This window comes from Erpetoichthys calabaricus, chromosome 10 (genome assembly GCF_900747795.2).
Source record: "Erpetoichthys calabaricus chromosome 10, fErpCal1.3, whole genome shotgun sequence".
Taxonomy (NCBI): Eukaryota; Metazoa; Chordata; class Cladistia; order Polypteriformes; family Polypteridae; genus Erpetoichthys; species Erpetoichthys calabaricus.
In genome coordinates, this window is record NC_041403.2 from 95,546,794 (window position 1) to 95,564,765 (window position 17,972).

A 17,972-nucleotide genomic window follows, 5' to 3' on the forward strand; every position below is an offset into this window, starting at 1 on the left:
AAGGTAGGAGCAAGAACACACCCCTGATAAACCCCAGAATAAACTGGGAAAAACGCAGAGGTTCTGCCTTCACTCTGTACAGTACCAGTGTACAGGCCAGCCATGACATCCAGAAACTTTGGAGGGATCCCACAGAGTCTCAGGTTGTTCCATTGGATAGCTCAATCAACTGAGTCAAACACTTTTTGAAAATCAACAAAGGCTGCAAAGAAACTCTGCCAGTGTTCATGTTTAGGTGTGAAACTAGACTGCACCAATTGCTTGTAGGTGAGCAAGTGATCATAGATCCTATTGAGGATGACCATAGCAAGTACCTGACCCAGCACCAAAATCATTGTTATACTCCTGTAGTTGATGCAATCAAGGCGATCACCTTTCCATTTCCTGATAGGGACGACAAGTCCTGTTTTCCTGTCAGTTGGGATGATGCCCGTCTCCCAAATGGAAACGAAGATTGCTTGTAATATCAGGAGGACAGCCTTACCACCAACCAAGAAGTTCACCTCGGATACCACAGGTCCCTGCAGCCTTTCGTAACCTCAGCTGATTCATCACCTGTGCAATCTCAGTGAGATTATGTGGTTCATAGCCAATTAGAAGATCAGCTTCTAGAACCGTGGACCCAGAGATGTCCCAACATGCTAGCCAGCGGGTCACAGCTACAGCATCCTGCCCTGACCACGACTCTCAGAGGAGCGGATTTGGATGTGCGTAATGCTTTGATTCCTCTGTAAGCAGGATGTGGGTCACTAGACCATAACGGTGTGCCACTTTCTCACAGATTCTTCTAACAAACACCTCCTTATCTGCCCTTGATAATATCCAGGGTGCCCTGTGAGATGAAATGTCTCCTTCTGGGACCACTAGCAACACCAACGCAACCCTCAGCAACTTTCAGGGGGTTCTTGTCTTGGAAGGTCTCCTACATCACATTAGAATCAGCAGTCGCACCCATGTCTGCAAGTTCCTCACAAAAACTGCTTGCAGACTCATAAGAAACAGCCTGATCTTGGAGTCTGGCTAAGTCCAGCCTCATTCTCCTAGTATGTGGTAGCCTACTTGACCTAAGCTACATCTTCAGAGTAGCAACAAGTATGTGGTCAGAATTCACAGACTAGGTACTTCTGTAGACCTTGCAATTCTGTAGGAGCCTCCAGCAACTGCCCACGAGGATGTGCTCGATCTTCTTCACCACACCACCAGTATTGGAGTACCAAGTCCAACAATGTGGATCAAGGTGCTGGAACCAAGATCCAGTGATCAGCAGCCCCTGACCTTTTGCCAAGTCAAGGAACATAGAGCCACTTTTACCACGGTTGCCAGATCCATGGAGACCAACACAATCTACGTAGCCTACCCTATTGGATCCTGTCGTCGCATCGACGTTACCCATGACCAGAGGAGGGTCACCCCATGGGCACCTATCAACCACTGAGCAAAGTTGTGAATGGAATATCTCCCCCATCAAGACATCATTCACCACGATCAGAGCATACAATGAAACAACAGAAAAGGCTCCCAGAAAGTGCCTTAACCCAAGTCTCATAATACGCTCATTGAAAGGAGTAACATCGGACATCATCAGAAAGAGCCGATCCCCCACAGCAACAGCTACTCTTTAAGTGTGACAGCCATAGGAGCGACCACACCAATAAGAGGTGTTCCCACCTACAGAGATCTGGCCAATCCCAGGTCTGTGTACCTCAGAGAGCACCGACACTGAAATGCAGAGTTTTCTAAGCTCCTCCAGCAGCAGAGGAAAATGGTCGCTATATCAGAGAGCCAAGACATTCAACATGCCTACCCGAATGGGCCACCTCAAATTAGGACCCAAATGCTACCGTGCAGTGGGCAATGCCTTGGCATCACACCAGTTCCAATCTCCAACATGCCTGAAACCATTGGTTGACTCTTCTGGTGATGAGGCTTTTAAGGGCTTTCACCCATCCTCTTCATAATGCAAGCAGCCTTCTTGTTGGGGGCTACAGCAGAGCTACTCCTGCAGAGAGCAGAATGGAGTCCTGTCTGCCATTTCGGAGCTGCATGAAGTTTTTACAGTGACTGGAGTGCCAGTCCTGCCACCAACCCCCAAGTTTTCCCTGGAAGCTGAAGGACGATTTACAGGGCTGTGTGCAGTTGCATCAAAATAATAATATTTTGCTTCAGTTTATTAATACAGTTGTAATGTCTTAATATTTTGCCTCTCTTCTTGCTACTATGTTTAGCAGTACTTTTGTACCGTACCATAACATGTGAGTAAAATAGTATTGAGATGTGGCTAATGTAAGGTGGTAGATCATAAACATTTTTTGCATTAGTAGTGGACACACAATTCAAATATCCAGTTCAGTACAGTGGTAGAATGAGAGTTTGAAGTAGGTTCAGTGTCGGCAGAATTTACTAGCAGGCAGTGCTCCAGCATCTTACTATGCCTTTAGCTTCTAAAAGTATGCATGGTGTTTATATTTTGTAATGGTGGACAGAGGAAAAATAGCAATTGCATAATGGTAGTCAATTTTCCATCTATTGTGTACCCAACTGATGGATATAGTCACTATGTATGTATTTCATGTGTTTGATTTGAAAAACAAAATCTGAAATAGGCATTTTTGCTTCAGTTTATGGTCCGTTTATATGGCAGCTACTGCAAGGAAGTAACTGAATGTGCTTGAAATCTAATCATTTCTCCAAGTGAGCATAAAATAGAGCCTGAATCAGGTTTTAGCTATTCTGTCTGGTTAGCGAAGATACAAAACTTAGGTCTTTTTTTATTTTTGCAGAAGCGTGGTTAGGGTGGTCTATCAAAATAATGAAAAGCTATGGGTAAAATTTCAACTCCTGTCATGTTACTGGCTAAGGCCTAAGTCAGTATATAGTCCAGACATTAATTTTTAATAAAATCTGCTTTTCTATCATCTAGTCTACAAAACTGGACAAACTTAATCATCAGTGCCCTTATTGTGAAGCTGTTTTTGCATCTAAAACCCGTTTGGAGAAGCACAAAAGTTGGAATCATGAAGAGAGAGTTTCTCAGGAAGCAAAATCTGAAATGAAGGCGCATCAAACATCGGTAAAAGAAAGTGCTAAAAAAAGGTAATTGACCAAAATCCTGTCACTGGAGAACATTTTATGTTATTTGTTCTTGTGTCCTGTTTTATTTTTTATTTTTTTATGGCAGCACTCAGAACCTAAATTAATAGTCAAACTGACAACAGCTTTAATTCAGACATCATCTTTAGGGATGCTCCGATCAAGTTTTTAGCCAATTCAGAATTTTTTTTGTTTATCCCTTTAAAAAAAATTGACATTAATCTCCTGTATAACCAGACAAACAGAAGTTTTATATCCTATATTAAAGTGTATTTTTATAATTATACTATAGACCACAGGTGTTAACTATTCATTTTTTATTAACAAAGTGAAATTCTGTATGCTCATTGTTCAGTAAACAGAAAATACATACATTTTACTTAAAATACATACTTTAATTAATAAAATATGTACAAATATATTTATCCATAATACATATGGCATAAAAAAAAAAAATACTTCTCATAATTAAAAACTGTCATATTGTTTAGTTTTTTCTGTAATGTACCTGTCTGAAACAAGACTTAATTAGAAACATATGTTGGCAATTAAACACTGCTTAAATGTAAATATACATGCTCTTATGTTTTAATCATTTTAAATCATTAATTGCACTACAGCTTATTTGCTGTTAAAATATACATTTACTATATTTGTACGTGTGTTTTTTTTTCTTCAGTGCATCAACTACACATTCTTAATTCTTGAGGTGTAATTATAAAATAACGGATTACCATTTTAATTATGTAATAGTTATCTCGATGCATGCTCAATAATCCAGGTAAGGAAATTCTAGAAAGTTGATTCTGTTCATCTGGACATAGTTTTTTCTGCGGGAGATAAATCACCATATTCAGAACACTTTGAATTTTGTGGAGAAGGTGAGAGATGTCATTATGGATGCAGATGAAACTATGGTCTCGTATGATGTTACATCTCTATTCAGTTGCGTTCCAGTTACGGAAGCAGTGGAGGTGGTCAGTAAGAGATTACAGGATGACCCCACACTCAGTAAAAGGACCACTCTCAGCACCGACCAAGTGTTTCTGCTCTTGGAACTGTGTCTTCAATCCACATATTTCATATACAAAGGCCAGTACTACAGGCAGAAACATGGGTGCACCATGGGTTCCCCTGTTTCACCTATTGTGGCCAATCTGTATATGGAAGAAGTGGAAAAGAGGGCACTCTTATCCTATCCTGGAACACCACCGAGCCATTGGTTCAGGTATGTGGACGACACCTGGGTGAAAATCAAATCTCAGGAGGTACCACAATTCACTGACCACATCAACTCAGTGGACAAACACATCCAGTTCACCAGGGAGGACATGAAACGTGACAGACTAGCTTTCTTAGATTGTAAAATTGCCATCAGCAATGGGGGATATTTGAAAGTTGATGTGTACTGTAAACCAACGCATACGGATCAGTATTTAAGGTTTGACTCTCACCACCCACTAGAGCACAAAATAGGCGTCATCAGGACTCTACAACACAGAGCAAACACCATACCCACAGACACAGCGGCCAGGGAAGCAGAAGTATATCATATCAAAAAGGCCCTGAGTAAATGTGGTTATCCCAGCTGGACTTTTGTCAAACAGGGAAGACACCTAAAGAATGCTCTAAGCAATCCAGGAGAGAGGAAGGACAACCACAGCCTAAGCGAAAACCTTTGGTGATCCCTTATGTGTCAGGAGTTTCTGAACAGCTGAGACGCATTTTTTGAAAACACCAGGTCTCGGTGGCTTTCAAACCCCAAAACACGCTACGATAAAAATTGGTCCACCCCAAGGATCGGGTGCCCCTGGCACAGACAGATTAATATAGTTTACGCAGTTAAGTGCCAAGAGGATTGCAGTGAATTATACATCAGGGAAACCAAACAACTACTGGCGAAGCGAATGGCACAACACAGAAGAGCTACCTCGTCAGGCCAGGACTCCACAGTCTATTTACATCTACAGGACAGTGGTCACTGTTTCGGTGATGAAGATGTGCACATCCTGGACAGGGAGGAATGCTGATTTGAGCGAGGAGTCAAGGAGGCCATTTACGTGAAAATGACCATATCTGAACCGAGGAGGGGACCTAAGGGTACATCTTTCACCATCTTACAATGCTGTGATTGCAGCCATTCCCCAATTCTCTGTGAATGGTACTCATGGCCATTGATCAACGGAAAATTTGCATATCATTGATCACATGGCCCATTGTTAGTCAAAGGTGCCAGTTGCAGTCATTATGCAAAGGTACTTTTATAAGGTTGGAGAAACCTACAGTCAACTGAGACTGAGGAAGTCACTTGGATAAGTGATGTAACGTATCTCCTGCGGAAAAAACTATGTCCAGAAGAACAGAATCAACTTTCTAGAATATGTAATAGTTATTTTTTACGAGAACCTATGCTCTATGACACACAGCAACAAATAATAAACACAGTACAAATCTTTAAAAACTCTTATTGTTTACTAAGCAGTAATTTTAAATTTGTGTTTATCTTGTCTTTTTCCAATTAAAACTGTATACTGCTGCATTTTAAAGCTCGCTGTCCCAACTCAAGCGGTGTCCATTTTATTTTAAATGACAAAATAAAGGTCTGAATTGCTTAAAGTACCTTTTTCTTGGCATTTGTCTTGTTGCACAGGATGACTTCTCCGATTTATGTTTTTTCAGTTTATTAGTCCACTTTTTTTAATGTAAAGGCTAATAAACCAATCGCCTCTCGATCACTGATAAAACAAGCTTCCATTCACAACTTTTTGTTTACACTGCAGGAAGTTTGCTGCAAAAGAAAAAAAAATACACTGGAATAGCAGGTACTGAAAATATCGCTTTGTGTGACCGACGTTTTTTTACCGATCACTGATAGTCTTTTTTTAGTGAAAATCATCCAATATTAATTGGCAGTCGGGCATCCTTATCTTCAATATATATAAGAACAGTCTGATGCTGTTAAAGAACAGTCTGATGCAATCTGATTGTCATTAGATAGATGTGTTATCTTTACAGGGATATACACTACACCAAAGTCTGGTTTACAACTTGACTGAACAACCCTTTTATTGCCAAAATTAAAAGTCCCTTTTAAAGCAGGCAAAAACAACAAAGAAGTCCTATCCAACACTTTACATGTCAATAACACTATGTATGTGTTATTATAATTAGCCAAAGTAATAATCCTAGTACACCTTCTCAAACAAGTCCAATAATGACCTTGTCAAATGCTCTTCCAACTCTTCTTTCTTTCTTTCTTTCTTTCTTTCTTTCTTTCTTTCTTTCTTTCTTTCTTTCTTTCTTTCTTTCTTTCTTTCTTTCTTTCTTTCTTCTTTGCTCAACAATTTATTACATTACTGATTACATTAGCATACATACTGTAGTGTCTTCCTTGAGGAGAGTGATGGTTGTATTATTAATGTAGTTATATTCAGTGCAGTTTTTAGATATGATTCCTTTTTCGACTGAAAAATCTCAGTGCATTTAGGGGAATAACATCTATGATTTTAAATATGGTTTCAATATTTATAATAACTTGAGGGGATAAAATATATTGTTTTTAATTTTTCCTTTTATTTTGCTTAGCATTACTGGTACAATTGTTTAGGTCCCTGTGATATGATGCATTTAGGATCAGAATAAAAAAAAAATAAGATTTGTTAGGGCTCAGTGGTGCAAGGCACACATGTAGGGATTAATTAATGATTGCTGGCAGACAATAGTACAGGAATTGGGAGGCACCTCGCCCAATTATAGTATAAAAGGAGCCTGAAAAGGAAGCAGGGAGGAAAGAGTGATTGGAGGTTAAAATGAAAACAAAACCAGAATAGAAAGTTCGTAAGGGAGCCAGTGCAATTGTGGAAAGGGCAAGGGGTTGGGGCAGAGAGGTTGCTCCTGCCGAGTATACCATAGAGCAGGAACGACCGAATGCTCCAAGTGGCTCTGACAGATGCCGGAGGAACTGCGGCTTATAGGAGAAAGGAACAAGGCTTAATGCCTTGCATACACTAAAGAACTGGTGGCTAGGACTTAAACCTGATTTGAAAGTTAACTGTGCTTGTCAATTGATATACTCTTGTGCTGTTTAGATTAGAAACAGTGAGCTGAGGAGCTGAGCTGTTGTAGAGAGAAGCACCTAGGCTTGCAGTTGTGTTAAAGAATGGACAGATTCTGCCTAGGATTTTAATCTTGTTTTATTGGAATATTTAGTGTTGGCTTTAACCCTGAGGTGATCACCTGTATTTATAGCTGGATTATTAATTAATTCATTTTTTTCTAATGGACTGCTTTTGTTATTGCACTTTATTTTGTGGATTAATTAAAGCAATTTGGCATTCTGCACCAGCCTTTGATGCGTTTAATGTCGTTATTTCATGGCTTATCCCAGTCATGTTATTGACAGTTCTGGGTGCAAGTAGTGACAGGGGTGTCAGAGCCAACCTTGAATGCCACAGTCCCAGTCTGTTTTTTGACTTTTAGATGCCTTATGCTGATTTGTTCAAATAATTTTCTATCTTAATAACATTTCTTTCTTAGCTTTATATAAAAATTACTGAATACTTTATATAAAAATTACTGAATATCGTTATTGGTGGTATTCTTTTACTGTGCCTGTGTCTTCATCCTCCTCCTGTGGTTTATGAGTGACCTGAACTGAGCAACCATATACCCCTCATATTTTTGGCAAAATTTCCAAACTCGTCAATCTTGTACACACATGTATACAATGCTATGAAAAAGTATTTGTCCCCTTTCTGATACCCTCTATTTTATGTATTTGCCACAATGAATAGCTTAAGATCCACCCATCCATTCATTTTCCAACCCGCTGAATCCGAACACAGGGTCACGGGGGTCTGCTGGAGCCAATCCCAGCCAACACAGGGCACAAGGCAGGAAACAATCCCGGGCAGGGTGCCAACCCACCGCAGGACACACACAAACACACCCACACACCAAGCACACACTAGGGCCAATTTAGAATCGCCAGTCCACCTAACCTGCATGTCTTTGGAATGTGGGAGGAAACCGGAGCGCCCGGAGGAAACCCACGCAGACACGGGGAGAACATGCAAACTCCACGCAGGGAGGACCCGGGAATCGAACCCAGGTCCCCAGATCTCCCAACTGCGAGGCAGCAGCGCTACCCACTGCGCCACCGTGCCGCCCATAGCTTAAGATATTTTAGCAAAATATACAGTGGCATGCAAAAGTTTTGCCAACTTTGCTTGAAATGTCTATTACTGTGAATAGTTAAGTGAGCCGAAGTTGAACTGATCACCAAAAGGTATTTTAGTTTTTATGTTAAAGCATTTATGGATGACTCGTGTATTGTTTTTTGTTTTGTACATTTGAACAGTGAGAAGAGGAAGGGAGCATCATGCAAAAGTCTGGGCTCCCCAAGATAATTTTTACCAAGGTCTCAGACATTTATTAGCTTGTTAGGGGTATGGCTTATTCCCAATCATCATTAGGAAACCCTAGGTGATGCAATTTGGAAAGCCATATAAATTCTCTGAATTCTCAAACCTTGTCCCAACAGTTAGCAGCCAAGGGCTAATCTAAGCAGCTGACTAGCACTCTGAAAAATAAAATAATTGATGCCACAAAGCAGGAGACGGTTACAAGAAGATAAAGCATTTTCAGGTAGCTGTCTCCTCAGTTCATAATAGTATTAAGAAATGGTAGTTAACAGGAACAGTGGAGGTCAGGTTAAGGTCTGGAAGACCAAGAAAACTTTCTGAAAGAACTGCTTATTGGATTGCTGGAAAGGCAACTAAAAACCCCGGTTTGACTGCATAAGACCTTCAGGAAGATTTAGCAGACTCTTGAGTGGCGGTGCACTGTTGTACTGTGCAGTGACACCCGAACTTATAAGACCTTCATGGTAGAGTCAGCATCCTAGCCACAAATTTTCAATACCTGAAGTTTGCAAATGAACATCTAAACAAGCCTGACCTTTTGGCCACAAAGTACAATGGTATGTTTGGAGAACAGAGGGTCTAGGAAAAGAACACCTCTCCAACTATTAAGCATGGGGGTGGATGCTTTGGGCTTGTGTTACAGCCAGTTTCACAGGGAACATGTCTTTTGTGGAGAGAAAAATGGATTCAAATAAATACCAGCAAATTCTGGAACCAAACATCATACCATCTTTAAAAAAGTTGTAGATAAAAAGAGGATACATCCTACAGCAAGGTAATGCTCAGAAACACACCTCAAAATCTATAATGGAATACCTCAAGAGGCACAAGATGACAATTTTGTCATGACCCTTGTAGTCCCCAGGCCCAAACATTGAAAATCTGTGGAAAGATCTCAAAAGAGCAATGCGTGGCAGACAGCTCAAGAATCTTGCAGAATCTGAATGAAGCCTTTTACAAGAACAAATGGGCCAAATAACCCCAAGTAAGAACCGAAAGAGCCCTACCTGGCTACATAAAGCAATTACAAGCTGTGGTACTTGCCAAAGGGGTGTTCCTAAGTACTGACCATGTCAGGCGCTCAACTTTTGCTTCCAGCCCTTTTCATTTTTTTGGTATTTTGTACCTGTGAATGATGGAAATAAAAATGTAATCTTGTTTAAAATATTAAAGAAATGTGTGTCATCTTTAACTTTGTCTTTTGTTGATCAGTTCATCTTCTGCTCACTTAACTAATCACAGTAACAGATGTTTTAAGCAAGGGTGCTAAAACATTTGCATGCCACGGTAACATTAGATAAAAAGAATGAGATAAAGTTTTTAATGCCATTTTTAAATTGCTATTTCATATATTTAAGTAATAAAGTTACGCGTGAAAAGCTACTTAACTTCCGAAAACAGCTCACCAAAATTAATTGATACTGTGACAAACTTTAACAAACCCAACTTTATTCAGCTTGAAACAAGAACAGCACAATTCCTTATTTTAGCGTGATCTACCATTCTCCTATACACAAACACAGCAATCAGACAGGGTCGTGGCCAGGTTAGTGGCCAAGTAATACTGTTCCCTGCATTTATAATGTTTCTTGCATCATACATTGACGGCAAGCACCTATAGAGTTTCTGCTTTAGCTGTGAGCCGCTGCAGCATTGGGAGGCAGTGGTTGCCCCGGCAACTGATAAACTGCCTTCCACAGATGCGGCGATCACACTTCGGGACATTCTTCGGTGTGTCGTCCCATTGGGGCGAGTCCCAAAAGAGTTTAGAAACCTTACATCTCCCCCCCCAGCTTTGTTCACACCATTGTAGGCAAAGCGACCGTCCAAGCTAGGCTCAGCTAGGCGGGAGAGAATGTCAGCATTGGTGTGTGCAGCCCCAGGACGGTGGCGAACATCAAAAAGCAAAAAGCTTACAAACTGATAGACCACTGGGTGAGCCGGGCATTTGTATCCTTCAGTTTGTACAGCCATTGTAGCAAGGCATTGTCAGTCACCAGGGTAAAAATGTGGTGGGGTGTTCTCCCCCCTCAAAACATTGTGAGAGCACCGGTCCTAAACCGAAAGCACTAGCATCTGTTTGCAGAATAAATTCCTTCGTAAGTCTAGATTGCGCAAAACCGGGAATTATGATAAAGTGGCTTTTAGGTCCACGAAATCTCTCTCACATGGCTCGGTCCAGACAACACTTCGATTCTTTCCACCCTTTGTCAAGTCAGTAAGTGGGGGGGCGGGTGTTCCGATGCACAAAATGGGAATGAACTGCCTGTAATGCCCCGCGAGCCCGAGGAAGGCACGGATATGCAAGCACCTCCCCCACCTTGTCTGTTTGAGGCTTGACCAACCCCTTCCCCATGGAATATCCCACATAGTGGGTTTCTGACATACCCAGCTTGCATTTCTTAGGGTTGGCCATCAACCCTGCTAGCCGTAAACTGTTAAGCACAGCCCGAAGATGGACAAGATGAGATTCCCAGTTATTACTGAAAATGACCACATTGTCAAGATAAGCACCTGGTTACGCGGAATGGGGACGTAAGATCTCATCCATCATTTGCTGATAGGTCAGCGGTGTGCCATGGAGACCAAAACGGAGTGTCATAAATTCAAACAACCCCTCCAGAGTGGCAAACGCGGTTTTCTCATAACCAGATTTCTCTTATTCAAACGCCTAAAATCAATACAGAATGAACCGAACCGTCTTACTTTGAGAGTACAATTGGGCTCCACCATTCGCTTTTGCTTGGCCGAATAACACCTAATTGGAGCATCTGTTGGACTTCCTTGTGTATCACTTTCCTTGTTGCCTCTAGTAAGCAATACACGGGTACCTGTATAATAACACCAGGTGGAGTGATAATCCTGTGTTCTGCAATGGCAAGGTGTTGCCAAGAAGACATCCGAGATCCCCTTGATCAGTGATACCAATTCCGCTTTCTGAGTGTCAGTTAAATCATCCCCAACGGTGACCTCAGTCTCGGGGGCCGCTGCGGCCGTGACCAGGAGTTCATTATGGTCATACCATTCCTTTTAAAAGATAAATATGCAAAACATACCTGTCAAATCATCTGATTTAGGCAGAGGTGGGTAGAGTTGCCAAAAATTGTACTCAAGTAAGAGTAGCGTTACTTCAAAATAATATTACATACTCAGGTAGAAGTAAAATGTAGTAATCCAAAAAATTACTCAAGTAAGAGTAAAAAAGTATTTGGTGAAAAGACTACTCAAGTACTGAGTAACTGTTTGATCATAATAAATGATTTATTTTTTAGAAATGTTATAATAAGACAGACAAAAATATAATGTGCAAATTCTGCTATTTCCAAATAATAAAATAAAAAATTGAGTAACAATAAATAACATCTTTACAAAATAAAGATGCACAAATAACACAAAGTTCCAAATGTCAGTTTTTCACAACAAAGCTTTTGAAGCCAATACAGTAGGTAACATGTACAGTGGAACCTCGTTTCACGACCATAATTCATTCCAAACCTCTGGTCGTAAACCAATTTGGTTGTGAACTGAATCAATTTCCCCCATAGGATTGTATGTAAATACAATTAATCCGTTCCAGACCGTACGAACTGTATGTAAATATATTTTTTTAAAGATTTTTAAGCACAAATATAGTTCATTAAACCGTAGAATGCACAGTGTAATAGTAAACTAATGTAAAAACATTGAATAACACTGACACAAACACCCAGGCTCCCTGCTCAGCTGCACGCGCAGGCTCTCTCTGTCTCAGCAGCACGCAAGCCCCTCTCTCTCTCTCTCTCTCTCTCTCTCTCTCTCTCTCTCTCTCTCTCTCTCAGCAGCACGCGAGCCCTCTCTCTCTCTCTCTCTCTCTCTCTCAGCAACACACGAGCCTTCTCTCTCTCAGCAGCACTCGAGCCTTCTCTCTCAGCAGCATGCGAGCCCCCTCTCTCTCTCTCTAACATTGCAACAGTTCGCGGTATAGCCTTACAATCGCTGTATAAATTTTAAGCACAGGGGGAAAAAAAGGAACATTTGAACAAATCCAAACTTTATTTAAAAGCCAACCAAGACAGTAACATTGCAGGACTTCACGCTAATAGCATTACAACCCGATCGCTATAAACAGTCTTTTTAAATGAGTTTTAAGCACAGGGGGAAAAAAGGAACATTTGAACAAATCCAAACTTTATTTAAAATCCAACCAAGACAGTAACATTGCAGGAGTTTACGCTAATAGCATTATAACCCGATTGCTGTAAACACTCTTTTTAAATGAGTTTTAAGCACAGGGAAAAAAAGAAACATTTGAAAAAAGAGAAAAGTAACATTGCAACACTTTCTTCTCACCACTCTTCACTTGCTTAGAAGCCATGGTTAACTGCAAAAGCACACGAAATACTGTAGAGCACAAAGAGTTAACAGGTAAAGCACGCATGTCTGACTGAGAACAATGAACAGGGAGAGGCTGAACATGTACTTAAATACAGTAATCGGCGCACACGAACCGGAAGGGAAATGAAATAGAGCACAAAGAGTTCACAGCAAAAGTACGCACGCACGTGCAAGCACGCACATCTGACCGAGAACAATGCAACACGTGCGGAAATCATCGTCACGCACAAACCGAAAGGGAAACTGGCTTGTTCGTATACCGAGTGTGTGGTCGTGAACCAAGGCAAAAGTTTGGCGAACTTTTTGGTTGTAAACCGAGTTGTACGTGTACCGAGACGTTCGTGAACCGAGGTTCCACTGTATGTTTGAACAGTGCAAACTACTTACAGTGACAAGATATGACAGTATAATACTGCATATTCACTTGCCCTCCAAATAGCACAGCTGATAGAAAATAACATTAGAACAAGGCAGCTTGTGCACGTACAAGAAGTCTCACTTAAAGGGCCAGTCGCGGATAGCTGACACAGACTGCTCAGCCAATCAGAGTGCAGCAGGCCTGCCATGCCTCAGAGACCCAAGTTCGATCACCCGCTAGGGAGAAAGTGTTATTTTTTATTTCTTTTTAATTTCAAACTGACATTAAATTTATAAATCAGTATGCACTGTCAATTAATGAGATCGTTATATTTTCATGTGTGATGCTCCTTTTAAAATATTTTTTAACAATTGAGACTGCAATTAACATGAACAAGTGTCCTTATAACTGTTGTTTTTAAGATCCATAAGACATGCATTATTTTTAAGATCCATAACACACAGACAGACAGAGCACTGTGTAACAGAGAGACAGACAAACAGAGAAGTCACTAGATATATAAATAAACAGGGAAGGCAGCTGTATAATCTTAATACATAATTCGCCTGCCTCCTCACTCACTCACTCGCGTCCGTCCGAAGCCGAATGCGCAGTCGCCTTCTGCGCAGCTGCCCGAAAAACCTTACAAGACCGACATCCAACCCCAACATCGCGGCAGGCGGCAGATTTACGGCCACAAAAATTCAAAGAGAAAGGCGACTTCGATTAAAGCTCTAGAGGCCTGAAAGGCAATTTTGACTACAGCTTGGGACCTAATTTCGCATTCTGATTCAATTATGCATTCATTCAATACACCTCTATCAGGTCTGTGTTGCTTATACTTATTACTATTCCATATTGTACTGGAACATTCATCAATCAATATTATACTATAGGCCTGGAAAATTCATCAACTAACAGTACAAGCCTGTACAGTAATGAGTAAAGCGGACTACAATCATTACAAAACAACTTCTTCGTTACTTATCATTTGTTCTTCATACACTGCTGACACAAACTCGTGCCCGTTTCATCTTACATTGTCGAAACGGGCTCTTTGTCTAGTAGATATATAAAAAACAGCTAAGGGGATAGATATATAGATAGAAAGGAAGGAAAGGCACTATATGATAGGCAGACAGGGAAGCTGCTATATAATAATAAAATTACTGTTACTATATAAATAGATAGGGAGTTCACTGTATAAAAGACAGACAGAGAAAGCACTACTAAATGAAAAACGGTACAGCCTTTTTATTAATCAACAAATACTTTAGGAAAGCAAGCAGATAGTGAGAGTACATGTAGCTGTGAAAAGCACTAGACAGACAGATAGATATGGAAGGCACTGTATAACAGATACAAAACTGTCAGAAAAAAACAGGGTATACAGTAAATATACAGGCAGAGAAGCCACTAGATAGGTAGGTAGATAGACAGACATGAAAGGCATTATATAAGACAGATAGATAGGAAAGGCACTATATATTAGGCAGAAAGGGAAACCAAAAATTAATAATATTATTACTACTACATAGACAGATAGACAGGGAATTCACTGTATAATAGGCAGACAGCGAAGGCACTATATAAGAAAACTGACAGAGAAAGCACTAGACAGATAGATCTTAGCATCAGCTATATTATATATACAGTATATTTGTGTGTGTGTATCTGAGATTTATGTCAATAAAATAAATGAAAAATGATTGTCTATTTATTATTCAACACATGCTATGCTGCAGGAAAGCAAGAAGGCCGTTAGAGTACATATAGATCTGAAAGGCACTAGATAGATAGATAAATAGGAAAGTCGCTGTATAATAGATGTGGGATGCTCTTTTTAAAAAAATTAAAAATTGAGACTGCAATTAACATGAACAAGTGTCCTTATAACTGTTCTTATTTGTAAGACATACACTGCCAGACAGATCACTGAATAATGCACAGACACAGAAGTTACTAGATAGATAAACTGGGATGGCATTATATAATAGAAGATATAAAACTGTCAGGAGACAAACAGCTAGAGGGATAGATAGATGTGAAAGGTACTATATGGCAGGTGCTGCAGAAAGGCAAGCAGGCAGTGAGAGTACATTCACATGTGAAAGGCACTAGATAAACGGATAGATAGGGAAGGCCCTTATATAATAGGCAGACAGAGAAGGCACTAGACATACATAACAGTATTAGCTATATAGTAGTTTCGTTTTATATATAATGTATATGTATTTTACAACTCGGAGAATTATGTCAAAAAGAAATACATTAAATCATATATCAGTGGACACACGCTGCATGCAGTGTGAGTGGAGACAGATGTGAAAGACGCTAGATAGATTGTATACAACAGGCAAAAATAGCGACCACTTGATGCTATAATCAATGAAAGCATGAATTAATCAACAGAAATAACCGCGATCGACATCTTAAACTTAACGATTTACTTAAGAAAAGAAAAATGCCCCAGCACGTCTATGAAAGCAGACGCAGCAGGCAGGCAGGGCAGCGAAAAGTGCAGAACAGCGTCCCCCCGAAACGGAAATGGCAGAAAATAGATCGCATTGGTAGTGGTTTAGCACTACCATAAAGAATGAATGGGAAACGGTTTAGGGAATTTTAGCTAAAAAATATGCGCCGGTAGATCCACTGGCGGCTTCTCTTTGGCAAAAATATATAGCATAATTAACGGAAATAAAGTAACAATTCGAGTGTTGCCCAATGTAGTGGAGTATGAGTAGAGTTTCTCCTTCATAAATGTATTCAAGTAAAAAGTATGGTGCAGTAAAACTACTCTTAGAAGTACAATTTTTTTAAAAAGTTACTCAAGTAAATGTAACAGAGTAAATGTAACTCGTTACTACCCACTTTTGGATTTAGGGTTTTATTAAATCGTTCAGTCAGACCATTTGTCTGCGGATGATAAACCATGAAGTGTAACTGCATAATTACAAAACTTTTGCATAGCTACTTCATGATGCGAGACATAAAGGGTGTGCCCTGATCAGTGAGGATTTCATAAAGGATACCAATATATGTGAACATATCCGAGAGTGCTTTTGCAATAGTTCTGGTGTCCACCCGTCACAGAACTGCTACTTCCGGGTATCTTGTGGTCTAATTGATTAACACGAGCATATACTGAAAGCCATTTTTACTCTTTGGAAGCGGGCCAACAATATCTAATCCCACCCTCTCAAAGAGGATGCCTTAAATAGGCATCGGTACCAGGAGTGTCCTGGCGGGTCTGTGAGCGGAAACTATTTGACAGTCGGGACAGGCCTTACAAAATCGTTCCATATCCCGGCCCATATTCACCCAATAAAAGCGTTTCAAAATGCGTTTCCTAGTCTTTTCTGTGCCAAGGTGACCCCCCAAAACGTGACTTTTAGCAATTTTTAATACCTTCTCTCTATGCTCACTTGATACTACCAACTGCTTGATATACCCATCACCCATGCAATCAGAAATCACACGATACAGAAAACCATCCTTAAGTAAAAAAGTTAAGTGTTTTAAAATTTGGGTCTTCTGTCACCCGATAATAAGTTATTTGCGATGTGGGCTTGTCTGGATGCAATATCCAAGTTGTTATTGGCTCATTGTGGGTGAGCAAACTCCACCTGGATGCCAGTCTCTGCTTCTTCCGTGTTTGATGCAGAATCACACTCGCCTCCCACTGCTACCCTGTTCGATGCAGCATTGCACTCGCCTCTCACTGCTATTTCGTTTTCGTTTGGGACAGTGTGGAAAAGTTTGCCAACTGTCCAGGGTCTTCACTTGAAGATTCGTCCCCCAGCTCACTGGACAACTCCAGTTCAATTTCAAACCCATTTTCTTGACTTACATTTTTTGTGGTGAGCCCCACTCTATCCAGTACAGGGTTAGGTGCTCTGCAGGTGGCTAAAACCTGTGGGAAGAGGGCATTCCTTTTTCCTATTAGGAGTGGGCAGGGTGAGGTGTTGGATATGGCAGTCCTAACCTTAAACTTCTTCCCTTTAAATTTCAGAGGGAGTAATATAGTCTCATATGTTTTAATGTCCCCATGGACGCAGTGGATGTTTACTTTGTCTGTGGCCTTATAAGGAGTCTGCTGGATCAAGTCATGGCGGACTACACAGAAGTCGCTACCAGAGTCCAACACTGCTGAGCATTCCTGTGCAGCCAACGTAATAGAGACCTTAAAATTGTACTCCTTTAACATCTCGGGGAAAACTTGTGAGCTGCATACCTAGGCCAGACCGATAGCCATTGTTTGCACAAGTGGGAGGTGACATTCCTGAGCTAGATGTCCCAAGTGATCACAGTGAAAGCAGCTGCATTTAGTCTGACTATGGTGTCCACACTCATGGTCTTCTAGCTGTGGCGCTGGCAACCCTGAAGGTTTGTGCTGGCTGGATCAGAATCAGGGTCAAGCCTGGGTAGCAGTTGTTTCCAGGTGGGTTGTGCACCGTCTAGTCTGCAGGTCAGATCTAGCAGCGAGTGTATGTCATTCCATAACATTTCATCACAAAGGCTCTCGTCTGTCCCTGACAGAACTGCATCAATAGCAAGCTTCTCCACAATGCGCTCTAAAGGGTGTCCGCGGATCCAGCTTTGAATCCGGTCCATTAAGCCCTGGATCTGTCCTCATACAGGGCGATCCGGATCAATATCCCACAGCTGAAACTGGCGCCCCTTGACCATCGGGCTTACAGCTGCGCGGGGGAGGATCTGTTGCTTTA

At 40.9% G+C, this 17,972-nt stretch overlaps 1 protein-coding gene across 1 annotated transcript in view; it reads left to right on the forward strand.

The window, feature by feature from the left end:
• znf512b (zinc finger protein 512B) overlaps positions 1-17,972 on the forward strand; it is a 99,377-nt gene that overhangs the window by 35,413 nt on the left and 45,992 nt on the right. The window contains exon 4 of the mRNA XM_028811644.2: positions 2,921-3,093. Within this exon, the coding sequence (XP_028667477.1) occupies positions 2,921-3,093 (173 nt within the window). The remainder of the gene's footprint in view (positions 1-2,920; positions 3,094-17,972) is intronic.